Source organism: Poromitra crassiceps (assembly GCF_964638095.1).
Source record: "Poromitra crassiceps genome assembly, chromosome: 12".
NCBI classification, from domain to species: Eukaryota; Metazoa; Chordata; class Actinopteri; order Beryciformes; family Melamphaidae; genus Poromitra; species Poromitra crassiceps.
In genome coordinates this window covers 23417375-23443542 of record NC_139632.1, presented here as the reverse complement: position 1 = coordinate 23443542, position 26168 = coordinate 23417375, and the positions used below count along the sequence as shown (strand labels likewise).

Here is a 26168-nt window from a genome sequence, read left to right as displayed (position 1 = left end):
CCTAGTCCGATACCTCACGAGTCCGATACCTCACGAGTCCGACACGTGCCATGGCACCGACAGTATTACCTCGCCTTCCCTTCAAGGCTTCAGGACAATTGAAAGTCTCCCTTTCTTCAACACCAGCAGTGCCACTGTGCCCTGTTTAGCATCACCCACACTTGAGTGTGCCTGTGAATTATTCAGTGTAATTTTAGAAGCAGTCAGCGAGAGGGTTGTATTGAAGTTAAGCATCAACAATGATGGGATAGTTTGTAATAAACAGTATTGTCTGTTTGCCAATTCAGGACCGTCAACTTATGGAAGACCAATCCATGCATTTTGTGAGCATACTTTAATTTGTCACTACAGGTTAGAGAATGTGGGTGATTATTTATTGTTTTAATGTGTCAACAGTCAGGGAGGTGCAGTAAGGAGACAAACCTCAAATAGAAAAGGTGTTTGCAGGTATGCTGCTCTGTACCTGACCCTGACCTCCTGTGGATGGACAAGCAGACAATTTTTATTTATTTACTATGGGGATAAATAAAGTATTTTGGGTATTACTAGTTTAAATAGGCTATAGGCTCTTCAATATTAAAAAAAACTATAAATAGTTTGATAAATGTGTGTATATAATCGCCCCAATAAAGAGCATAATTATAGTGGTAGCCACTACTAATTATGCTCTTTATTGGGGGTGATTATACATTTGTAACGACTATTAAATATATTAGTTAATATATTTAATAACAGTTCCAGGATGTAAATGGAAGTGATCTCCATGGTGATATATATTAATAATGGACTTCAACCTGCGGAGGGAGGGCAGGTGATATCTGGTGTCTGCCTGCGCACATGTCATGATAAGAGGAAGAGCCTCGCAGTGCAGTGCAGCAGTCGTCGAGCGGGTTCGTGGATGTGAGGAGCGCTGTGATGTTGAACCAATGGGCTAGGATCATGCTAGCTAGTAGCTAACCTCTGGCTGCCCCACCACCATCTTGTCGGGCAAACCCCGCTGGACAGGTATTTATTTACAATATGAGGTCTCAAAACTAACAATCCGTCAATGCTGCCTGCGAATTATGTAGGCTAATGTTACTTGATTCTGGTCGCTAAGTTAGCGTTATGTTCCTCTGGCTGGCTAATTAACTTAACGCTAGCTATGCCAGCTAACGCTAGTTGTCGCGCTAACACAAGCTAACGTTTAACATGGCTAGCTCGGTAGTAACGTAGATATAAAGGGGTTTTAAAACGCTACAACAGCAATTGATCGTCGTTGCCACCGGTTTTATTGATGGCAGTGTCCAGTAATGTTACTAATAGTTGGGTAAATAACATTGTTTTAAGGCGACTTGAGCTTTTTCTAGCAATAGTTAACCAACATTAACGTTAACACACTCACTCGGTTAAGGTTAACCTGAGTTACTTCCTGAATTCTTATGTCTCGAGTTGAGAGTATTGACACGGCAGCTGTGATGCAATTTACAAGGTATAATTCACTGCAACACATAGGCAGCTGCTTGGCTGAATTACTGCAGTAGTGTCTTGAGTCTCTTGGTGGAAGCAGCAGCAGTATGTGACGTTACATAGGCTAGATATAATTGTCTGTGTTGTTATTGTTGTTGTGATGGACACTTCCAACACACTACAGATGGGCTTTACAGATTGTAGTGTCACATGTGGAAACGGTAGGTCATTGCTGTGAACATTGTTTTCTAACCATGTCTGCCTGTTCAACATACAATTTATAAATGTCTTAATTTTCTTTACTTTCAGGTATTTGGACTGGCCAAAATTGTTCGTTTGGTCAGCAACTGCAGTGTTTGGTGGTAAATGTGACAGACGAGAACTGCACATCCAGCCTCACTATGGGTCAGGACCGGGGGAAGTATGACTTTTACATTGGCCTTGGATTGGCCATCAGCTCCAGCATCTTCATTGGAGGCAGCTTTATCCTCAAGAAGAAAGGGCTTCTGAGGCTGGCAAGGAAGGGATCAATGCGGGCAGGTATTGACTTTGATTTTCTGTGGATCCAAATGCATGTCGCAGCTATCCTAACCCTATAGCAGAAAATAATCTACTTAGTGGACTTGGCTTGGACACTCACTGCTGTACTCGAGCAACACTGAAACTCTGCTGCTGAGACTGAATACCAGTGGAGACAGCCTATGAACGCAGTTGTTTACTTTACACCCTACCTACCTACATTTCTGGCTTGCCCAGTTATTGCATGTAATTGACCTGTACAGGGTGTGTCTGTCTGCATCACCAACAGTCATGGTCATGGTCATGGTCAGGTGCTCACTTTGAATACACCTATTAATCATTAACTTTACCTTTCACCTGACCGTCAGGATGGGTTCAGTGAAACCGCCTGACTTGTAGTCAGAATTAGTACATAATCCATGCCTGCATGTGAATCTGCTCATTCATATTAGTGGAATCAAATGTTCTAAATATCAAATTTTGTGTGTGTGTGTGTGTGTGTGTGTGTGTGTGCGTGCGCATGTGTTTTTCCTTCTCTCTTCCAGGCCAGGGTGGCCATGCCTATCTAAAAGAATGGCTATGGTGGGCTGGTTTACTATCAAGTAAGTGATGATGACACAAGGTTTAATTAGACACAATGGGGTGGGGTGTCTGCACTCATTGACAAAGTAGTACTGTAACCAGAGAGAATATCACAAAATGTTTACCTCTGCCTGGGTCTCCATTGTGATGTTGTGCTATCTCTCCATTCTTGATTGGCTTGTGGTTAATCTTATCCACTTCATTGTTTTCCAGTGGGGGCTGGGGAAGCAGCCAACTTTGCAGCATATGCCTTTGCTCCTGCTACTCTGGTTACCCCGCTGGGAGCCCTCAGTGTGCTTGTCAGGTACAGATGACTCACTGTATGACATTTCCTTTTGTTTTTCCCCATGTAACTATAAATTAGGCATTCAAACGTAAAAAAAAAAAAAAATCTTTGGGAATGTGTTTGTGATATAGAGTGACTGTGATTGACAGTAAATGTTGTTACAGTGCGGTCCTGTCCTCATACTTCCTGACGGAGCGGTTAAACCTGCATGGAAAGCTTGGCTGCCTGCTCAGTATCTTGGGCTCCACCACCATGGTAATCCACGCCCCCAAAGAGGAAGAGATCAGCAGCCTTGAACACATGTCCAGAAAGCTGGTTGACCCAGGTATATAGCGCACCGCACATCTTGCATCAAAATCTTTCCATTCATATTTCCTTCACCTATAATTACATATTCAGACCAAAAAGCATGACAAAGATTTTAGGAGCACACAGCCAGGGAATTCAGCCTAGTTAGTATTTTTATATTCTTTAGCCTCACTGAATTTTGGTGTACGCCGTACGGTATTTACAATATTATTCTATACCAATGCAGGTCCTTCTCTGTAGCATAGTGTCTATTTGACAACAACTATGGCTTGACTGAAGACCAGACATTTTCACTTTGATCTATTCTAGTTAATGTACAGGCCACGTTAACCATCCCTCTCCCCCCTCCCCTTCTCCCTAGGCTTTTTGTGCTTTGCCACAGTGGTCATCATAGTGGCTCTCATCTTCATATTTGTAGTGGGTCCCCGCCATGGTCAGACCAATATCCTTGTGTACATCACAATCTGTTCAGTAATCGGGTCACTGTCGGTGTCCTGTGTCAAAGGCCTGGGTATTGCTATCAAGGAGGCCATCGCTGGCAAGTTTGTAGCTGAAAGCCCACTGGCTTGGGTCCTGCTGCTGGGTCTGGTGGCCTGCGTGAGCACACAGATCAACTACTTGAACAAGGCTCTGGACATATTCAACACCTCCCTTGTGACTCCCATCTACTACGTGTTCTTCACTACATCGGTCCTCAGCTGCTCAGCGATCCTCTTCAAGGAGTGGGAGCACATGGGCACAGGCGACGTGATCGGTACCCTCAGTGGCTTCCTCACCATCATTGTGGGTATTTTCCTGCTTCACGCGTTTAAAGACATTAGTGTCAGCTTGGCCTCTCTCGCCGTGTCCATGAGGAAGGAAGACAAGCCCTTTCCTGCAGCTAACGGAATGGCTTCCCACAGTAGCTATGAACTCCTACATCATGACTCCACTGAGGACATGGACAGAGAATTGGGCTTGCCTTTTGATAGCGTTTCTAGAAGGAACGGTGCGATGAGCGCCTCATAGGACCATAACGGAACATGTTGCCGCCCCCTACTGACTCAACAACCATGGCATTGGTGTAGGCATGGTATATGAAAACTTTAAGACAATCAGCTTTAGGGGGGAAAGTGACCTGGATGGACCAATCGATTGTACTTCATGTTTTAATTTGCCTTATTTTTCTCAGAATGACCTGATAGTATAGTATATAGTTAGAACTTTATTTCATTGTAAATATTGAGTTTTTTATGGAACATTTTGTTATATGTACAAATAACTGCATATACATGCACTGACTTGCTTTCTATAAATCAATAAATAAAATGTTTTAATATATATTCTATACGAGATCAGGTCCTGCTGAATATGGCTATATTTAAAGGACAGTCTCTATGATTTGTGTTCTCGTGATACTTGAAAATAACACTTTTTGTTGGAAGTCACCATGAACTTTTTTGTATCCTTTACATAAAAAGCTCTCGAGATCAACCAACAGATTTGTTACATATTTATTGAATTAAAATGATTAAAACATTTGAAACACAAGGCACAGTGAATAAATGCTTAACATGAGTATGAACTTTGTTACTTCTCAGATTTCCTTTAAAATGTTTAGCATGCACATGTTTAACAATATAGAAAATGTAATTTTCTTCACCCCCACTTAAAATAGGTTACTGTTAACCATTAATATTCCACCACTGCAAACCCTTAAATATGTCATAAAAGCAATTTCCCCTCCCTGATCTATAGCTTTCTGTACGTATAAAACAAAAAATAGAGTTTATCCAAAAATGGGAAAATAGCTATTTTTGATAAGGCACAAGTGAATACAAAAACATAATCATTCTGACATAAAAATGTGGCCCATCTTCCTCAGTTTTTCATGGTCCTTTGCTGCTCAATACCTAAAGTGAATAAAGGAATATTTCTGTATAGTCTGGGAAAGTTGGATGAGAAAATTTGGAAGTCGTTGCTGGTCCGTGATGTGGGCAGTGGAACTAGCACCTCAGTTGCTAGCAAGTGACTGGTGTATAGGAGGCTGGAAGCATCGGACATGTTCCACCGGCATGTTCTCTCCATCTCCGGACTTCAGGTATTTATTCAGAACGGCAAAAATCTCATCATTGATGACTTGGAACTTGCGGATTCTGTCCACCATCTTCTTCAGTGGCTAAAGGAAAGCCGAAAACACATTGGTACACTGAGAAACTTATAAATAACACCCTCAACAGAGAATGAGAGTTTATAAATAACACCCTCAACAGAATGAGAGTGTTGTGCTTATCCATGTCGAAAATGAAGGCCAAAGACATAATTGTGGCATAGTGAGACTGATCAATCTTGATATACAGTATTTGTCATCCATAACTTTTCTCATTACATAATCCTTTAGCCTATATTATAGTTGTTAGCATGCTTACCAAATATCTTGTTAAAATAAGACAAAGCAGCAGATTGTGAGAAAGCAAACATGTTTCCATGACAAATATGAATATATAGACAATTAAATGACTGACAAGCCAAAGTCATGCAGCGAAATTGCAGTTTTGAGAGTTGGATATTCTAGAGTTGCTGATCCCCGTCTCTGTAACTCACCACACTCTTGATGATCTCATCTTTGCCGTCATGTTTCTGCACCTTGAGGAGGTGGTAACTGAAGTCCAGGATGTCAAAGCGTCTCTGTTGTCCCAGAAGGGCAATGATCATGCAGCCTGCCCAGTGAAGGCCATCTCCAAAACACTGCCTGGAAAACAGACACAGGTTTAATATGTGGCAGTTCAGATCATATTTGTCAAGCCGATGATACAAACCCACGTGTGCGTATTTGCACTCACTCCACTGTGAATTCATGGGTTCCCACGGGGATGCAGTACACAAACTGCATGGCACTCCAGAGGCGGTGGAACTCCACGCACTCGTCCACGTGCATCACACCATTGCTGGGCAGCGGTCCGCGCCAGATGGGGTCGTCCAAGAAGCCTCGCACACGAGTGAGGATGACTTCAAACATGGACAAGCCGCAGCACAGCCTCTCTTTGGTCAGCAGATCCCCCTCGCGAGCAATGGCAATTTGCTGAAAGCAACAGAGGCATGTTGGACGAGGCTCAATTCACAATAATCACACAAACATTTGGATTACAATATCCAGTAGATCACCTCACCTCAACATCTTTTACTAACACCATGATGAAAACATTATTGTTATGACCCTACCTGTGGGGTGCCAAGGCGCTCTATCAGTGGAACCAGATGCAGTGCTGTGTATTTAGCCTCCAATCGTTTCATCTTGGCATCAAGGCGCTCCCCTTCTGCAGAGACAGGACAAGCACAGAAACTTAATTCAAGTAAAGCAACAGCAAATTAATTGAGTCTTTCCAGTTGTAAATCTACATTTAGTTTCTTGCATTTACCTTTGACATGGACTCTGGGAAGAATGTTTTGGAATGGTGCAGCATGCAGCAAATCACAGACTTCCTCCTGGGACTAAGAAGGGCACAAGACAAAACAATGGCATGTGTTAATGTGCATACAGAGGTGTGACAGCACATGTGGCCTCCCCAGGGGGGCTCCAAGCCATTTCAGGGGAGGCTCAGTGAATGGAAGTGAAAAAATATTAGTTATTACATTAGTTATCAAAAGGAGATTAGGTATCCAGGAATTGAGCGAGGGGGGCGCCTTTATCCAAGTTTGGTTGGAGGGAGGCCTACAGTCTCATACTTTGAAAAGCCCTGTGTTACATTAATCTACATGTAGTATCTGAACAAGGTGGTGCTGAGGCTGTACCAGGCTCTGCTCGCTCAGCAGACAGAAGAGCATGGCGTTGCCCACTTCCCTCAGGTTCTGGAAGCACACGGTCTTGAGCTCAGCGTACTCCACAATGTCCTTCAGCTGGTGGTGAAAGAACTCCAGGATACCTAAACAGGAAAGTGATTGCAGCCCATTTATCACCTTTCCATCTCATCTTCCAACAATATTCAATCTTCCATATCTGTCACATAATATAACCTAACACAGTCACAGCAGGAGGTTTACTCTACACAGTAATATATAATATCTGTCACATATATAACCTAACACAGCCACAGCAGGTTGTTTACTCTACATATTAATATGCACACATTGCCAGCCATTTCCGCAGCTGATGTGGCAGCATCACTAATCACAGATGTAAGTGCCTGTAAAACCAGGCTACTCTGAGTGTGATTGATAGCATGTTCCTCATGCATTTTTTCCCCATGGAGTGATCCAGCACCGGAGTGAATTGAATCAAGACTTTTTTTGGGGGGTGAGCACATTGGTTGTTGAAAACTATATGCATTTTCCCCATTATGAGAAAACAACATGAGATGAATCTAACATGTTGTACTAGTTAATGGAGAATTGATGCCGCATGGTCTGTCTCAGTTGTCCACACAGGGCTGGACTTGAGTAACAGCATACCCAGATCTCCCCATATTTGAAAGCTCCAGACAGAGTTTTCAATTTGCTCCATTTTCTATGGCAGCCAAGCTTGTTTTTTGTTTGTTTTTTTACTGGCAGATTACCTCCTGATTCACAACATCCGAAATCCACTTTCTTTAGTGGCCTAATTCTTTCTCAGCTGTAATCTGCCTGGTTGTTGTACAAGGCGATTATTTATATGAAAGATTAATGTTGGATAAGATATGCAAATGAATAATAATATTTGTGTGTAATAATAATAATTTAATAGTGAAAGGCATTGGCTAGGTAGTTTTTTGCCATTCCCATATAACATCCTACAAATCATGGGCTCAAATTGGATATTTTTTACTCCAATTGGCAGAGACCGAGGCAAAACACACTTTGGGTCGAATGAGATTAAAATAGATGAATGGCAACATTCTCTTAGGAAACTGTAATTATGGCTGGACATTTTTAAAAAGCACCAGAATTTTCTCTTCTGCACATAAAAAAGGGTTCTTGCACTGGGCCAACAGACCATTACACAGATCTTCCTATATGTAATGACTCCATATCTTCACCTACCAGGGGAGCCATACTCATGGCGGGGAAGTCGGCAGATCTTAGGCATCACCTCCATCAGGGTCTTTACATACTGCATTATGGTGCCCTGGAGCTGTGCAAGAGAAGAAGAGGTCTAAAAATGAACCTGCAGCTAACACTGTTATTATTATTACATCATCAGTGGAAAGCTAAAGGGGAAAAAGATCAGGAACGGAACTCAACTACAACTTACTCCAATATGAACTACATCAGTCTCATTCATTGCTAACAGCGAAAGCCATTTCACCTATCCTCCCAATGACTTTCTCGATTCTGCAGCAGCACAAAGTTCTTGCTCTCCTCCTGAACTGATGCAGCCCGTCCCTCCACCCACCGCCCTCCTCACCAAGCTTTTGACGACCTTCAGCAGCTCCTCCATCACCACAGCGATGCCCTGATATCCCAGCAACCTGCACATGGCCTTGATGTGCGGGGGGCCTACGAAGTTCCTGTAGAAGCCAAATATGCTGCTGTACGCCAGGTTCAAGGCCTACAGGCACAGGGAGACAGTGAACACCAGAAACATTATTCTTAGATTGAACTTAATCACTTGAGTAAACCTTGTATATGTCTGTCATCCATAATACGTCAAGGGGTGGGGATGAGCATCCTATAATAAGAATGTGAAGTGTCTGTGTGTGTGTGTGTGTGTGTGTGTGTGTGTGTGCGTGTGCGTGTGAGAGAGAGAGAGCGAGCGAGCGTAGAATTGTGTTCGGCCACAGCTATGAATGCTTACGTGCGATCGGGCTGAAACTTTCAGGAAGTGTAAAGAGCACCCCTGCGGGTGACCTAACGGAGCCAGATTTTTGAATTAGGTAATTGGGGCCGACTAATTGGGCAAAAATGGGTAATTAGTGGCCACAATGCCTCAGCACCATGGAGAGCTCCAGAGCGGAGCAGCACACAGGCGAGCGCAGTTTGCATCAGCCAGTGAACTCTGGAGCAGCACACAGGCGAGCGCAGAAAGCAATATCAGAGCAGTCAGTTTACAGTGACCTTTTTAATCATTGCCAAATAATTAATATGCATTTGGAAATCAAACACCATGGGTTTGTGGGGGGGAAGGGGGGGGGCATGCGGGGAGGGGGGATATGTTCTGAGCGAATCTGTTTGTGTATGTGTATGTATAGGTTTTTTGTTGATGTTCGTGGTTCTTGTGTTTGTCTTTCTTTATGTTGGAAATTTTAATTCAATATTTTTTTATTTTTTTTATTTTTTTTATCGAATACTGTTTCGACAAAGTGCATCATAGTTATTTTTCCAATATTCACTGCAGGAGATCACAAGTCCCTCCCTCCCTCCCAGTTGAGAGCTGAAGCTGCTATAATCCAGCTGCACTAGTGTGACAGTGTGGCAGTAGCATTGGAGATGAGGACAAAGTGATGCCTGGTTCACTCTTCTTCTGACATGGAAAGCTTACACAGCAGCAGCTGTTGACGGAGAACTTTAATACCATGACGGTAGGACAGATTCGAACATGACCGAAGGGTAGCAGAACCACGAGACACTCTGGACCGATACTCCAGGCAAAAGAGACTGGCATGTTCAACGCCTCCTGTCAGTGTTTTCCTGGTAAGTCTTCCTCTCATGCTTTCACTGGACTGACACTAATTAATGACTCAACAAGGCTCGCTATCAGAGACACCTTTGGTTGCTATAGGTTACATCTGCTGCATGAATGACAAAGGAAATGGATCTAAAAATGTACCTTTTACTGAGTCAGAATTGAAAATATACAGTAAGTGCTTTGAATACAGGACAAGTTTTATTTCAGGCTGTCTTGCTTGGTACTACCAAATGAAATTGTGAGCTATATGGAGGGGAAGCATTGTTTTATTGTATTGGGTCTTCTTTTATATTAGATTTTGGCAGTGCAGTCAGGATTCTGATCATTTTTATAGGGTGCTATGTTAAAGCTGATTTAATAAACACTTGTGACTCATGGAGGCTCAACATAAGCCCCTAGATGGCAAGAAGCACAACAGAAAATTATGGTCATCTGAAATTTCTTTGACTGAATTTCACTTTTTCTGTTCCAGTTTTACTTCCTGAACTCACAAAAAGACTACAATAACTGAGGAAATAATTCCACTCATAACAGCAGAGCTGCAGAGGCCGGCGGGTGGGAAGACAGACTAAAACAAGAGCACAGAGAGTCGTCATGGTTATCACCGCCTACAACATCACCGCCACATCAGCCAGAGTGAGCTGGCCCTCTTCCCCCGGCTGCCTGGACACCTTCTACAGTGTCATGTACGACCCTAACTGGAACAGCCTGCTGATGGGCTACAAGCGCAAGAGCTTCAGGCACGAGGAACGCATCCCCGTCAGTCAGACCAGCACGCTCCTGGCCAACCTGCTGCCCCAGACCGCCTACTTCCTGTGTGTGACGTGCCAGGCGGCCAATCCGGCCAGGGACCAGTGCCAGGTGTTCAGCACTCTGAGCGAGAGCAACGAGGGGCATGACAGGGCGGGCTGGGAGCTGGCCATCGGCGTCTGGATGACCACCTGCATCTTGCTCCTGGTCATCGCTGGCATCTTGCTGTGGGGATGTCTCCACACCATCTGCCCCGTCCCCGGTCAGAGCACTGAAGGCTGCCCCGTGGCCACCACCCTTGCCCACCCGGACGTCTCTGGCCCTGGACGCCACTACGCTCCCGGCGGCGATGACGCCAAGCGGGCCGCGGCCATTCAAAGCCCCCTCCTCTCAGCTCAGACCACTGGCCACGTAATTACCCAGGACCATGAGCTGAGGACGCTCGCTAAGCTGTCTGGCAGGGAGCCAGTATGAGCCAACTGGATTGAGGTCAGCGGTCACAGAATTGTCAACGAGTATTTTTATCGACTGCTGAAATCCTATTTGTGTTTGGGAGAAATAAAAAATAATGTTTTTGCAGGAAATTCTTTAAAACTAAATCTCACGGCAACGGTTTGAAGCGCTCTATGATAAATGTCTGTTTTGCTCTTGAAATATTGAAAAATACAAAATGTATTGTGTCTAGTTCAATGGAATGTAAAATGTTTTATAAACAACCAGAGGCTCAGAAAGGACTTTTGATTTCACAATATTCTGATACAAATGTCAGTTTTGCCCACGACCATCATCAAACCTTGTTTTATTTTAAAATATTTCACACATTGTTTCACGTAATGACACTTATCAGCTTTTTTATTTTATTGTATATAGATATAGATGTTTACTCCTAACATGCGGTGAATGTTTGGCGACAGCACATGGCACTCTAGAGCGACAGTGAAACAGTGCAGACTAATTGTCATAAATTAAATCCTTCAGTCATGGAATACAATCAAATAAAGTTCAAGAACAAACATGTCTTGCGCTGTCAAACATATGGATGAGTGCACTATGCTTTCTCTGTGGGTGATGATAAAGAAAACTCTACAGACCTTGCTCCCGTATAAATACTGGGGCTGTGCGTTGGGCGGCTTGTCCCTCTGGAACTCCTGAGAGAAGGGCAGGACGGTGCGCACAAACCTGAAGACACAGATGGAGATCTGTTAATCGTGTTTTGCTGCTAATGTCATCATGAGTAATGTCTGAAATTATAGCCACTCTTTTGTCTAACACCTGTACATTTTTCACGGGGTGTGTGCATATTTGTTTCTTCCTCTAATGGCTGAAATTAGCCATGATGCAACATCAAGATATAACCCAAATTAATTTGAGATAGTGAGAGGCTTTTAAAGCAGTTAAGACAAGAAAAAAAAGATCATATGGAGCTGGAAATATCCCTGGCTGCAGCAGTCTTATTTCTGACTCAATGAAACTGCTATATGTATATACAAGTGAGTTTATGGCATACATAAAAGATGGCCCAACCAATATGATAAACAGCAAACATTTGCGCAAACAGGTAAACAAGTTCAAAACATGCCTTTTTTGTGGACTGTTATTGCAAAGGCCACCAATGTTCCAAAGCTTCTGACTCCCTTTGAAAAGGCCTCCCTTTCATCCACGCGTGATTTCTATTCGCACATAGGATAAGCAATAACCACGCCCTGTGGCGCCGGGATTGGCCAGGAGCATTGAAGCTTGGGACTAAAGCACCTGGGGTTTTTCATCTTTTAAAATAAAGATGTTTAAAAAACTATTGCTTGTTACATTTTCAGTGCTGTACCTTTTCTCTGGGTAAGAATTGAGCTTGAAATTAACGATATGATACATTATATTATATGAGCTATGAACGTGAACACAACACTGTTTATATTATTGCATGTTTTTGTAGATTGTGTACATTGTGTAGATTACAATTATTATGCTAAGGAAGGTAGGTGACCATAATTAATTTCAATGTCCGCTCTCAATGTCCGCTCTCGAAATCGCTGTCCGTTCTCAAGAGCTATTCACTTGGTTCATGAAATCGCTGGGCTACGTGCCCTCCAGTGTTGCTCCTGGCCAATCCCAGCGCCACAGGGCGTGGTTATTGCTTATCCTATGTGCGAATAGAAATCACGCTTCATCCACAGATCATAGGTTTTCTCCTCTGCTAGATCCCCTGTATGTGAAGTACAGCAGTCTGGGGCATTCAGAGATCTGACCCCCAATGTATCCCAATAACAGGGAGCTTTATTAGCTCCTCTTCCCCTGTGTGCCAAACCTGACATTTGAACTTTGTTCCAGGGTTCCAGCTCCTTTTCCACTGTGCTCCCAAGTCCCAAACATGGATTATTCAGGAAGTCAGGCTCCTCTAGCCTGGTAAACCAGTCGGTCACGTGAACTCACATTTCATTTCGTTCTTCGTTCCCGTCTGGCCTGAAGCCTTCACAACAGTCTTTGCAGTGGGTGGAAGTTGGGTGGGTGTACTTGCCTTGACAGACAGCTCCTTCAGCCAATCAGCGTTGGATCCAGTCAAACCCAAATCCACTTGGGAGAACGGCAAAAACATATTTTCCGCCCAGAAACTCCACTGTTGCATACTGCTGTACTTGTTTAATTGTTGTTATTGAGTCTATTTCTGCAATAACTGCACTTTATGGCTGTTTAAACTAGACGAACATTGACATTACTCCTCGCGGCGGACAGGCAAGGAGGCAGCCATTACTGTTTTGCTAGCGACGTTCTGATTGGCCGGTTACAATGTCAACTATGAGGCGGGTTGGTGATTGGCTCGTCCGCTTTGCAGTTTCTGCTAAAGCCCTCCCAGAGTTGAGGCCAGACGGTCCCGCAGACCGAAATGAAATGTGAGTTCACGTGACCGGCTGGTTTACCAGGCTAAGGCTCCTCTTGCCCACCTCTAAATGACCAGGGCTAAAACTGTATGCCCATGCTTTAGTTATTGTTTCTATTAGATCACCCAGGTGCTAACATGAAAGGCAAACAAGGGTTTTCAACGATGCAAGTTGGTATTAAGTTAGCTACTAGCGAGCTATTTTTATGCATATACATTTCTATAGTAAATCTGGCTACAGATTTAAGTCTAAGACTATGCCTACATTATCTTTATGCAACTGCCACTGGTTCTTGTACACCAAAGAGTATTACAAAAAAAAAAGAAAAAAAAGGTGGTCACTTTTCATTTTAATTCTCACAGAATTAAGCTGATTATTAAGCTAATTTATAAGCTGGAAAAACTGCCAATACCCTGTTTGCCAGCATGTGAATTCATGATTAACAAAACTGCATTCATCATGATCGCAGCATGCTAGCTAGGACACATGTTTTGAGAAATAATCTCCTTTAATCAAATGCTGGCATTAGAATTTGTTAGCCAAGTATTGCATTCAAACTCCACAGTTAGGACAATCAGACAACACAGCAGGAGGCGGAGAGTTAAGTCAGCTGATTCCTGGAAAGAGACTCGGACAGTGAACCAGACGAACCCACCTGTTGGTGGAGCCGTTGTAGCAGTAGTTGGGCAAGAAGTCATAGTTGAGCTCCCAGAAGACGTGGAGCGTTATCCTGCCGTAGGGGGCCGACACGTTGTGGTTGGCTTCGCGGAACATGGCGTCCATGCTGTCCAGAGTCAGGAACTTACTGAGGAGCTTGTGGGTCAAGCGGTTGATATCCAGGAGGCCTTCCAGTTCCTGGAACCCAGAACCAAACAGTAGAAATGATCAAGAACTGTACACTCTCACATCAAGGAAAATCTCACACAAAAAACAACAAAACAACCCTCACCCATGACTGCATCCAGAAAAAACACATACAGACGGCAAAACCCAAACACTCACCAGAGATATAAAAGATGTTATTTACCGAGATAATAAGGAAACATCTGAAAATGTACATACGATGATTGAGGTGAGGTCCTCGCTCTCAAAGCGATTGATGGCCAGCTCCAGAGACTTGTAGAGTGCAGCCGACACCCTCTGAGTGAGGAGCCTGTTCAGATCAATGGAGCGGCCCAGGAGCTGAGGGTCACAATCAGTCAGATTAGTTAGACAGGCCCAGGCCCAGGCCCAGGCCCAGGCCCAGGCCCAGGCCCAGGAGCTGAGGGTCACAATCAGTTATAATAGTTAGACAGGCAGACACAGTGCAGATTCCTAACAAGGAGGAGGGCTCATACAGGTGAGGAAGGACGACTGGAATACCTGGACATGGCGTTGCTTCAGTAGAGTCTCGTAGCGATTGGAGGCGGGCCACGGGATGTTGGCCCCTTGGTTCTTGCAGTCGGTTCTCAATCGTTTGTCAAGGAGCAGACTGAGGGAATCAAAACAAGGCAGAAGAATCCATTAGAGATTCTTTCCATAACATTATGCATCATCATGTTCTTCCAATTCCTTCTGACATAGATGTGCAATTCATCATGCAGAAGCCACAATAATTAGCCTGATGTTCAGACTGTATTGTCAACTCATAAACTCATTTCCATCCACAACTGTGGAGTGGGCGGGACATCAAAGGTCTGGAGCTCTACACAATACACAATAATACTAACAGGCACTTGAGCTGCCTAATGTCCCGCCATGATCACCATGATGTATTAAACATAACCAGTTAGGCAAATTAAGTCATTTATTAAGCCAATTAATGTCTTCATTAGCAAATATTATGTCAACATACTCTTGGGCCATATTAATCTGAACTCTATATCTCAAAGCGTTAAGGAGTTTTAGTAGTTTCAAGAACAGGTTTTCCTCAATATTTAAGTAGTGTAACCAGATCAGTGTCAGTATGATCTTTCTATGTTGTACTGTCTTTTGAGCTATTGTGTTCACAAGAATGTGTCTAGACACACAGACGTACAGACGCAACCATGATAACATAATGTCCTGCATACCATGTACCTTTGTAGCGAGACCTGTAATGTGACAATATTGTACTTACCTTCCTGCTAGGATCTTGTAGTAGGCAAATATCTGATCAGCCAGCTTGTACACAAACTGATCAAAGCACAGGTTCACCTGGAACAACAACAGAATATGGTTCAATACTACTGCATGCTTAGGGATACACCCTTTTCATTCTGTAATAACCATTTTTCCACAGTGCACGCCAACCACTGCTTGACTTATTATTCACCAAGGAAGGGGGGGGGGGGGTGTCTATTGTATGGCCAGCATTAAACAATGGCACACACCATCACATTTCGTGAAGGATGAAAATTCATGGACTTGTTTTTATATGATGAGAACATGTTACAGCCGAGCTACATTGCTCCCATTAGGTTTCCTTTTATTCTGTGAATGGGACAAATATTGAGATGAAGGAGACCTCACACACTGCTTTTGGAATATAACACTGTGTGAATGTATTCCACTTTATTTCTGGGAGGAACAAAACACAAATGAGAAAATAGTAAATACTTCTATATTGGATTTGGTGATTTGACTGATGCAAAAATAAATTACATGTCAAACCCATTGACATATAGACAGTCGAAAGTCAAACCACACAATGTTCTCGACCTACACATTTTTGTTTCTATTTTCAGCAAAGGGGGAAAAGCTGACATGCACCATTTTCTTAAGTGCAGACATGGGGTTTGATTTTCTCAGAGTTGAATGCCGTCATGCCTCGCCTCCTGTTTGCTAACCTGTAATTGCGCACAGTGAGATGAATAATAAATGACTTGATTTTGAAGTTGAGATGTATTAGGCTGCATCGTTACGGCTCTGTGCAGTTGCCTGAACAGACCCACACCAATGCATGGTGTGGGTCATGCATTGGTGTGCGAGATCTGACAAAAATAGAACAGGTGCATATTTTTTCCGGACCGCATGTATTGCCCATCTATTAAGACGGGCGAGAGTCTGTTCCGGCAGTTTTACCGGATCCGCACAGAGCCGTACCGCATCTGGTGTACATTGGGTTTAAAAGTGCAAAAACAAACCTTTCAGCTGGGGATCTCTGGCCAACGTAGATTATCTAGCCATTTGTATTTTTAATAAAGATTAAAAAATATTTATCTAGGTCACGGCACAGTGCATTTAGAGACAAAGTTTTTGGTAACTAGGTTAGTTAAGTGTTGTATAATCTGTTATATAACTTCAAAAATATGCATTGAAATAATATTATATAACTTCAAAATTATGCATTGAAATAATATTACACACAATGGATGGGCAACAGTGGATAGCACGGAAAATAGAGAAGATAATTTATGGAAGAGCAAGAAATGCCACAAACTTCCAGTACATATCCAGTATTTAAAATTATTACCTCTGCCTCTATTTCATCATAGAGGAACTGCTTTTTGAATTTGGTCAAGGCGTAGTGTGCACTGTCATTGTACAAGTCCAGGGGGTACAGCACATACCTGGAAAGAGATAAATAACAGCAACAAATCTTATTAGAAAATGTATTCATTTGGACTGAAGAATGAGACATTGGTTCTTATTCTGAGGAGCATTAGACTATACATGTATTTCAATCACGAGAGACCAGTTGGTAAGATTTAACAAGCGGCTTTATTCAGCAAATAGCTTGGCAACTACTTTGGCGTATGACTCCATTGTAAGATGGCGCTCCTCTCGTGGTGAGAGGGGGGCATCTGTATAGGCTAGGATAGAGAATCGCCTCGTGGGGGATTCTTCAGGAGTCAAGACTCATTGGTGGTGGACTGGGGAGGAGGGTGGGGCGAAATTACAGCTTCAGAGGAGACAAACAGCCGTGATGCCAGCTGCTGCTATGCTATGATCCAGCAAAGGAGGGAGGTGACATAAAACCCTTGCTATATGTACTAGGATGAACTGACATCAACTCAAGTTTCAAGGTTTTTTTCAAGTTCCTGACGTCATACTTGACTGATGTCACGGACTGATCAGATATGAGAATATGGCGGCCTTCATGATTGAAATTCTGTCTCTGCAAACAACACTTAACAATTTGAATGCAGGCTGAGGTGGGAATACAGCTGAAAATGTTCACTATGGAATCAGTGCTATATTGTGATAGAAAGTAGGTTGCTGTTCACTGGGTAAAAAAATCATAGCATTCCATTGGTGAACATAAAATATTGCTCTGCCTCGTTGAATAGGATTGGATAAACACATCAAAAACAAAAAATCACATGTAGATTTATTAGAGAAGAGACGACGTATGAGCAGCCTTCCAGAGAGACGAATAAACACCCAAAATGTCTGGATCCCTAAAATATACTTTGAGTCCACAGCTCTATTTTCAAACTGAGCAGTGATGCATATTTTTGCAGAAACATCAAATTGTCACCGTTTTGTCATTTGTTTTTGTCGAGAGATTGTTACTCTTTTTTTACTAGGGGAGTGGTTGAGGAAATGTATGAAAAATAAAAAATAAAAATGTCAAATAGGGATGAAATTGTTGGTGAAATGATTCTCACTCCATCATGGAAGCTTCCTTGGTCTCGAGGATGTGGTCGGTGAGGATCCAGGGCATGGACATCTCAATGGGGAACTGGATCCTACGGCCCATAGTCAGCTCCAGGAAGAACTCCCTGAACCACAGCTGGGACAAGTCACAACACTGCTGCAAGGTCTCTGCATGGAAGAAGGGGATAGAAACAAGTTTTTACCACCGATCTCAGAAGATATAACAAGGAGCCAACGGGTGTCTCAGGAGCTGCAGAGTCCAACAGAACAGAGTTTGTTTTTTGTTTTTCTTACCACTAAAGTTCAGCAGATGGGTGTAGAAGAAAGACTCGCGGTGAAACCTCTCCATATCCAGGATGGTGGGGCCTTCCAAGCCGCTGCGGAGGGTTTTCTTGGAGCCGCTCTTGTCAGCAATGAGAGACTCCAGCATTGTCCTTACCATGTAGAGCTGAATATAAAAAGAGAAGCAGCAGAGGGCAAAACCATCACAGATCATTGATTACACACAAAAGTCAAACAAATTAGGCAGTAGAGGTCTTAGTACCTGAAAGATTTCACTTGTTAGATAACTTGCAAACATCACTGATCTGAGCTCATTACAGGTGGGTGGCCTACAGGTTGGATAAAAGCTCGGCTCTGTTTTGGTTCCTACATTTCAAAGAATCTGATCTCATTAGAAGGCTGCACCAACACAAACATCTGCCTGGACATTTACCGGGAATTTCAAACATTTCCATGTCAAGTTTTGGTTCTTCAAGAATGGCATAATTGCATTCAACGGGAAGTTGTGGTTCATTTCCCTTCTGATGATCACACAAAAAATAAGCGTGGGTTCACCTCAGAGGGAAAATATCTTGTATATTTTATTTTCCATCCACCTGCGTTGTTTACTAGTCAAAATACAGGGGCGGGAGAAATGTGTGCACTCAGAGTAGATAAACACAGACGATGATTGTGTTGCTGTGTTTTATAGTCCTGCACCTGGAACAAGGATTTGTTCTTAGAACTGAGGACTAAGCTGATAAAGCTGAGTGGTTTATGTGACATAAGAGATGCTACTGCATATATACAAGGTAAAGGCTCAGATGATTATCATTCAGCTCTGAAGGTGATCAAATCAGTCAAGGGCACTCTGAAACTGCTGCACTGCTGATAGGAGGTTGAGGGTGGTGTGGGATATAGGATAAATAAAGGAATGGTAAAGCAGACCTGTGTGCTGGATGGCCCCACAGCTCGGCGGGGAACCTGGATATCAAAGCCACCCTTGGGATCTTTCTCTCCGCGGAGGGCAGGGTCGTTGTGCGGCTCCCGGCCGTTCTCCCAGTCGCAGATTGTCTTTCGGATGGCCTGGAGGACACTGCAACGACAAGACAATTCAAAACTCTGCAATGACTACTTTCTCCCAACAGGGGTAGTGGAGTCCCAAAATACCCACTTTGTCATCGCAATGCATGCCTGGGCAACCATAGGCCGGGGCGGGTTGCGTTTGGAAAAGCACAAACTGTTAAAACCCACTGTCACTGTCGCATACAGATTCCCTTGTGGATTACCGTATGAATGTGTGAAGACAACACAGAAGATATTGCTGCTTCTGATACATTTTGCTGGGGGGCCTTTAGCCTGGGTGAACCCAGCCTTCAACGTGATGTCACAGACTATGCCTGTAACGTAAGTTTCTTCGTGACTGACATAGAGGTCACGTGGAGGCTGGGTTTACCCAGGCTAGGGGGTCTTAGCAGCTTTCGGCTTTCCGGGGGAATTGCAGAAAAACAAGTGAACCAACCAAACTAAGGAAATGCATTTTGTTGCTAATTTTTCATCATTCAACATCAAATGAATTGACTTTTCCCACTAAATATTACAAAGACAACAACAATATTTCTATTATAGAAGTACAGATTCTGCACAGTAATGACACAGATCTATAGATACTTCGACTCCCTTGTTGATCAGCTGCCTTAATTTAGTCAAAGGAGAATACTGTAGTAACGCTACTTGGCTTGCAACTAAGCAACAGAAGCGTTAGCAAATCTATTCAATACATACATGCATAGAAGCACTGCTTATCAACGTGATTCATTGTAAAATGCCAAACCGCATCCTTACAAACATAAAAACATTTCGCTATATGTTGCCATATTTCACTGTATCACAGCAACACATTAAAACCAAGAGACAAAGGAGTGACACATTACACTCTAACCAAAATTTTGCAGAGAAATCTGAGTCAAATTAAATATTCACTCTATTGTCACAATGACTAATTGGATGAATGTGGCTCCTTCTGACTGAGCTGTGGTCCGCACCTCTGGATGACATTCTTCTTCTTCTTGATGGCGTGGCGCAGCGGGTCGCGCAGAGTGAGCTGAGCAAAGTCCTGCAGGGCCGAGTAGATGGTGTGGCGGATGGCGTGATTGAACACACTCTCCATGCGTCCCATCAACACCTGCAAGCCCTTTATCATGGCCATCACCTGCCGCCAGAAGCACAACATTCAGTCAGTGACAAGGCAGCTAGCACTTAAAAAACACACACACACACACACACACACACAAGACAGCATAACAACATGTTGACAAGTCTATGAGAGACAGGTGACCTCCACAAGGGCAAACTTCTCCTCGCTGGTGTAGTTGTATCTGGTGGCTCTCTCATACTCCTCAGCATTGTCAGGACACTCCTTGTTGGAGTACTTGTCTGTTGGATGCACCAGCTTCCAGGAGTACTGTAGGGGAAAGTGGCCATTTATCAATACACAGGATATGATGTTAATATCTCTTCTTGTACCATAATCCAAGGTGAGCATTGAGTATAGCATTCAGAGTTTAACAGAATGATATACTACCATTAGGCTGGGTAATATTTCCATTATATCGATATCATGATACGGGACTTGATAACCTCTTAGATTTTGGATGCATAATATTGTGATATGGCATAGGTGTTGTGTTTTCCTGGTTTTAAAGGCTGCATTACAGTCAAGTGATGTTCATTTCTGAACTTAACAGACTGTTCTAGCTGTTCTATTATTTTTCCTTTGCCCACTTAGTCATTATATCCACATTACTGATGATTATTTATCAAAAATATATCATTGTGTAAATATTTTGTGAAAGCAGCAATAGTCAAGGAAGGAAACCCTGTCTGTGTATTTTATTTTGATCACAGTCTTGCGTTAGTAAATGTGCTTGTAACATTGATCTCACATGTGGCTTTGACTTACAACTGAACATTTAGCTGACTTTGTAGAAAATACAGAGATGCTGTGTATCGCCATTCAGCCTAAAATACTGAGATATAGGTTTTGGTCCATATCGCCCAGCCCTAACTACCATACCCATGAGGACCATAGAAAACAACAGCATTGTTCTTGCAAGTCTGTGCAGTGGCAACAAAGGATTTACACAAGAAATATATTATACTGAGGTCATAGATCCCGTTTCACGCACGGAAAATTATCTTTTATAAATGAAGTCTTTTGTTTAAACTCTATCCTTTATATAGAAAATCATTATTCCCCCCACCCCCAATCCCAATCATTTAGCTCTTCTTTGTATGGTTTACTGTGTACTGTATATTGTGCCAAATGATGCCCTGTGACAGTCAAAATGTACTGTAGCCTCTCACCACTTCCATGACGTGTGCGCTCCACTGGGAGAGCAGCTGCATGCCCTGCAGGGACAGGTCAAACAGCTTCCTGTACTCAGAGTCCGTCTTCTGGCTCTCCTGCCGCCCGGACCCAGTCACCACCTACATAAGTAAGTAAGTAAAGTTATCATAGACAGAGACAACCAAACTCCTGAGCTCTCCTTCATTATTTAAGAGAGTGCTTAAGGCTAATGTCCACCAGCTCTGGAACAGATGCAATAGGTTTGTATGCGGGATCTGACAAAAAAAGAACAGGTGCGTATTTTTTCCGTACCGCTGCCCGCATGTATTGCCCATCTATTCACATGGGCGAGAGTCGATCCGGTAAAACTGCCGTAATGAATCTGGTGTACATTGCCTGTTAATCTCTATTGACAGCCAACTCCAAAACACACACAAACAATGAATGGCCAGTCTGTAGAAGCCAAAGATTTACTGATAGTATAGTAAAGCAAGAACAAGAGAATGCAACACTGCAAGACAGTCATAGCATTCCAATCAGATGGCAATTTAGGGGAAAATTGCTAAAATTATTAAGTGCCTCCATGAAGCCCCATAGAGTGCAAATAAAATCTCAGAAGAGAAAATTGCTACATTAGGGATCATCAAATACAGTTCTGCTTTCAGTGCATCAGTAAGTTAAATTTCCATCGAAATCACATTGTAATTCTGACCTCTGAAAATCCACTGCGGCAAAAAAAGCTGGTTATATCACCGCTGGGAATTCAACTACCCCTCACATAAGAGACAGCCCTCAAGGCTGAGTTATAAATGAGATTGTCAAAACAGACTGTTCAGCCAGGAGGTGAATGAACAATTTTGAATTTGGGTTATAATACGTTCATATGTTCAGAGGATTCGGAGGGAAAGACATAAGCACAAGGGTCAAGGGTCAATTCATTCAAGTTATTTTAACACCTCATGTAACCCGGAAGTGTCACACACTCAACGGAATGTCAGTATGGAATTGCATACTGACCTCACTGTTGCTGTAGCGAGCAAGCTCCGAGATGAAACGCATGTGGTCCTCCCTGATCTGAATCATTTGCTCACAGATATTGTACTGCGGGCTGCTGGAATTAGATGTGCAAGACCACCTAGGGGGCAGCAGGGAGGAATAAGGGGAAGTATTCATGTTAACCAAGAAAGTACAGAAATATCCAGGCAGATTCAAGGAATAACAACAGCCCATGGATTCAATAGAGAATAAAATGGATACAGTATGACGTTTAGAGACAGTTAGCCACTATTTCTTTTTTAATCAACAAGTCATAATAGATTATGTGTAAATAGTATACAACTGACTACTCAAGAATACTTTGTTAAATATTATGTTTCAGCTGTGAAAACAAGTCATGGAATTGAATTGCAATTGATTATTTCAAAAGGGGCCTCCAGTCATCCTATTTACTCTGGAGGTTGCCATTACATTACCTAAGTCAAAGTGGTTGGCAAGTGACAAATTCAGGATTTTATGTTTGAAGGTGGTCCTGGCATTTATCCTATCCAAACGGGCCTCAAATATCCCCACATAAACCTTCACAAACAGCAAATCAATGGTTGATGGGCCGCTGAATTGAAATTGTTGTAATAATATTAGACTTCAGCTGTTCATAAAACAGGGAAGCCAGAAAACAACCCAGTGCTTGAAGCGATAAAAACTGATTTTCTAACCACACAACTCCACTCTCTCATGCTCATTTTCCACGCTTGCCAAATTTACATTACGCTGACTGACATTCATCACATTTTAATATTATAGTTGAAAAGCAATTTTTTTTTACTCCCACACAATCCATTTAATCCTTCAATGCCCCCAGCTCAGAGAACCAGCCCGACCAAACCAAAGGCTGTTTTCCTCTCACCTGGATTTGTTCTCTTCGAAGTGAGCGCTGGTCTTGATGTACCTCGACAGCTCAATCTGCATGTCACCAAACAGAGGAACCACCTGCAGTTGCTGTGAACAACAAAACATGGGGATGTTTATATGCAGTCCAATATTAAACCATGCAGGGCTATTCTTTTAAAGAACATTTATCCAAACCCCAGGCTGTTTCAGCAGAAAGGTCAAATCAATGAAATATTGGGGCTAACAGGCCAGAGGGGGAGATTTCTTATTTGTCACCATACATACAGACAGACAGACAGACAGACAGACAGACAGAGAGACAGACCTTGAAAAATTTGTCGATCTTGGACAGGTTAATTCTCTTCTTGGCATCTAGTTTGTAGACGTTACTGTTATTCCCATCAATCAGGTACAAGCCGAAACCCATTACCTAGGAAATGGAACAGCGTTATATATAGCAGGTCCATTACTGTCAACATTCCTGGTCAATAGTTTAGGATGAGCAGGGTGAAAGAAGCATGATTGTTGAACAGTGTGCTGGCTGCTGGGAGCTTACTTTGAGCAGCATGTGCTTGTCACTAGGCGTGAGGTACATCTTGTTCTCATAGTATTCCACACACAGGTTGACGATGTCTGCCAGCAGCTCGTCATAGCCATTAATCACTTCCAGCTGCTGCTGTAAAGACTGAAAGACAGTGCAGATGATTACTAATCAAATAACGATGCCAAATATCATCAATGTCATCCAATTCTTACACGTCCGATTTCAAAATCCCATACTTTTTCCAGACCGTAATTTCTGGACTGGATTTGAAGATTTTGCTAGGATTTAAGTGGCTAGGCAATATGACATTGCCTAGGACCTAGGTCATATCACATCACTCTATGCCGTTATTCACAATAGCAGGAGAAATCAAATGACAAATCAAATGACTATATATATATTTTTTTTACAGTTTTCCCTCATACTTTTCCAGACTGTGAAATTCCCAAACTTTTCAAAACCTGCAAATCACAAAATTCATGCTCTGTAGTTTCCCAGACCTGCCAAGGAACCCTGGCATAATCTTAATAAAACATTGTCAAGAAAGCTGTGGAGATCGAGTCCATACTAATCTTTTTTTATTGTGTTATTGTGATACTATATTGCCATCCTTATATAGGGCCATCCTTCCAACCTGAGTGATTTTGTTGTGGTTTGCCAGGAACATGGAGAGATTCTGAGACTCCTGAATGGATGAGGGTTCTGACATTTTTCGGAGGAACTGGGCAGCTCTGGAGGAAGAGGAGACAACTGTGTTTCAGTAACTCATCTAATAAAGAATATTCACATTGACTATGCTATACAAGTCTAACGCAGTGCTCAAGCATAGAGTAACGCAGGGATGATGTATTTTTGTAGGCTTACCCAGAAGTCGCTGCACTTCTGGCTCTTACGTGTAAAAGTCAATGGGATTTTTGTATGGGAATTTCAGTTAAATGCATGAATTAAGGTCTGTGGTTAACAAAAGTTTATGAAACAGCGAAGTTTGTGTTCAGCAAGATAATCTTCACAAATGAGGACCACTTTTATGACTTTTGAAGCATTTTCTGAAAATCGCGTAAAAAAAAACCTCATTTACGCTTTGATAATGATTAAAGTGGTCCTCATTTGTGAAGATTATCTTGCTGAACACAAACTTCGCTGTTTCATAAACTTTTGTTAACCACAGACCTTATTTATGCATTTCATCCCTGCAGTACACTATTGAGCTGGATGACTAGAGAGAACGGTCTTCAGTGAAGCTGAGTAATACTGCCATCTAGTGTCTGTAGCGTGTATAAATGCATTTCACTTTCTGTTCCAGCCAGCCACCAAACTGAGTGAAATAGATGGAATTTGAATACCGTTTATAGGCCGAGTGGTCATTCTTGACGCTGCATTTCATGTTCTTCAGCTCATCCAGCACAGCAAACATGTTGATGAACTTTCCCAGGGTTAGCAAGTAAGCCTCGGACACAAAGTCTTTCCTGCGCTCGGCGTGACACAGACGACGGACCTCCCCGCAGAAGCGGTCAATCGCTGTGCGCTGGAAGGGAGGAAGATTACACGATATCATCATGCCACACTGTTCATACAGGGGACAGTCAAGAGAGTTACTGGTGATGGAATGGATGAGGTTACCTGGAAGTACATGAAATTCATCAGCTTGGTGACTTCAGGCTCCAGCACCTCCACTGTCTTCTCATAGATCTCCACTCTGTTGGGCTGCTCATTGCACTTCACCTAGAGAGAGAGAGAGGAGAATAGCTGAAGAGCAGAGAGGCCACGTGAACGCTGCCATAATGGGAGTGTAGCATTTGGATAGTATGCAATAAGATGATTTCAGTCCTTCTCTTCCCTATCTTAAGTATTCTCTTTTGATTGCTTGATTGCTAGTCTTTGTTAATTGCTCATGCTCCATGTGGAGCCATTTCTTGCCCTGATGAAGACTGTATAGTCGAAACGCATTGGCTCTCTAAGCCATGACAATAAAAGCTTTTTAAATTGCTGTGGATTTTACAAGTCAAGACTTAATTTTTTTTTTGTCACTGGAGGCTTTCAGTCTTAGAGCCAATATCTGTCTTCTAAAGATGATTTTAAGTCACGAAATGGCACCAGAGAGAAAGTGCTTACCTGTGGTATAGCACGGGAACAGCTTCTCCATGTGTAGAGCATGACAGCGTACTCCTGCCCCTCCTCCAACATCTCATTCTAATTTAAAAAAATAAAGCAACCTCCGT

At 42.8% G+C, this 26168-nt stretch overlaps 3 protein-coding genes across 3 annotated transcripts in view; 2 read left to right on the top strand and 1 right to left on the bottom strand.

Moving 5' to 3' along the window:
• Positions 1 to 876: 876 nt before the first annotated feature.
• On the top strand, positions 877 to 5232 carry nipa2 (NIPA magnesium transporter 2). The gene is made up of 6 exons (XM_083647950.1): positions 877 to 1005; positions 1759 to 1989; positions 2514 to 2570; positions 2764 to 2854; positions 3001 to 3161; positions 3507 to 5232. The coding sequence occupies exons 2-6, from the start codon at positions 1851 to 1853 to the stop codon at positions 4151 to 4153; spliced, it is 1095 nt and encodes a 364-aa protein (XP_083504076.1). The 5' UTR covers positions 877 to 1005; positions 1759 to 1850; the 3' UTR covers positions 4154 to 5232.
• Positions 4621 to 26168, bottom strand: part of cyfip1 (cytoplasmic FMR1 interacting protein 1) — a 36540-nt gene continuing 14992 nt past the window's right edge. The window contains exons 4-31 of the mRNA XM_083647949.1: positions 26062 to 26139; positions 25570 to 25671; positions 25293 to 25474; positions 24584 to 24680; positions 23962 to 24090; positions 23731 to 23835; positions 23422 to 23513; positions 22536 to 22653; positions 21536 to 21658; positions 20508 to 20633; positions 20215 to 20381; positions 19118 to 19265; positions 18203 to 18356; positions 17920 to 18076; positions 16782 to 16878; positions 15447 to 15523; positions 14711 to 14819; positions 14411 to 14530; positions 14004 to 14203; positions 11567 to 11654; positions 8505 to 8648; positions 8141 to 8231; positions 6917 to 7047; positions 6544 to 6616; positions 6347 to 6441; positions 5968 to 6206; positions 5729 to 5876; positions 4621 to 5303 (exon numbers count right to left, since the gene is read on the bottom strand). Coding sequence (XP_083504075.1) covers positions 5139 to 5303; positions 5729 to 5876; positions 5968 to 6206; positions 6347 to 6441; positions 6544 to 6616; positions 6917 to 7047; positions 8141 to 8231; positions 8505 to 8648; positions 11567 to 11654; positions 14004 to 14203; positions 14411 to 14530; positions 14711 to 14819; positions 15447 to 15523; positions 16782 to 16878; positions 17920 to 18076; positions 18203 to 18356; positions 19118 to 19265; positions 20215 to 20381; positions 20508 to 20633; positions 21536 to 21658; positions 22536 to 22653; positions 23422 to 23513; positions 23731 to 23835; positions 23962 to 24090; positions 24584 to 24680; positions 25293 to 25474; positions 25570 to 25671; positions 26062 to 26139 — 3555 coding nt within the window. The 3' untranslated portion in view covers positions 4621 to 5138. The remainder of the gene's footprint in view (positions 5304 to 5728; positions 5877 to 5967; positions 6207 to 6346; positions 6442 to 6543; positions 6617 to 6916; positions 7048 to 8140; positions 8232 to 8504; positions 8649 to 11566; positions 11655 to 14003; positions 14204 to 14410; positions 14531 to 14710; positions 14820 to 15446; positions 15524 to 16781; positions 16879 to 17919; positions 18077 to 18202; positions 18357 to 19117; positions 19266 to 20214; positions 20382 to 20507; positions 20634 to 21535; positions 21659 to 22535; positions 22654 to 23421; positions 23514 to 23730; positions 23836 to 23961; positions 24091 to 24583; positions 24681 to 25292; positions 25475 to 25569; positions 25672 to 26061; positions 26140 to 26168) is intronic.
• On the top strand, positions 10320 to 10949 carry fndc9 (fibronectin type III domain containing 9; the record flags this gene model as incomplete). Its single annotated transcript, XM_083647582.1, has 1 exon — positions 10320 to 10949. The coding sequence occupies one exon, from the start codon at positions 10320 to 10322 to the stop codon at positions 10947 to 10949; it is 630 nt and encodes a 209-aa protein (XP_083503708.1).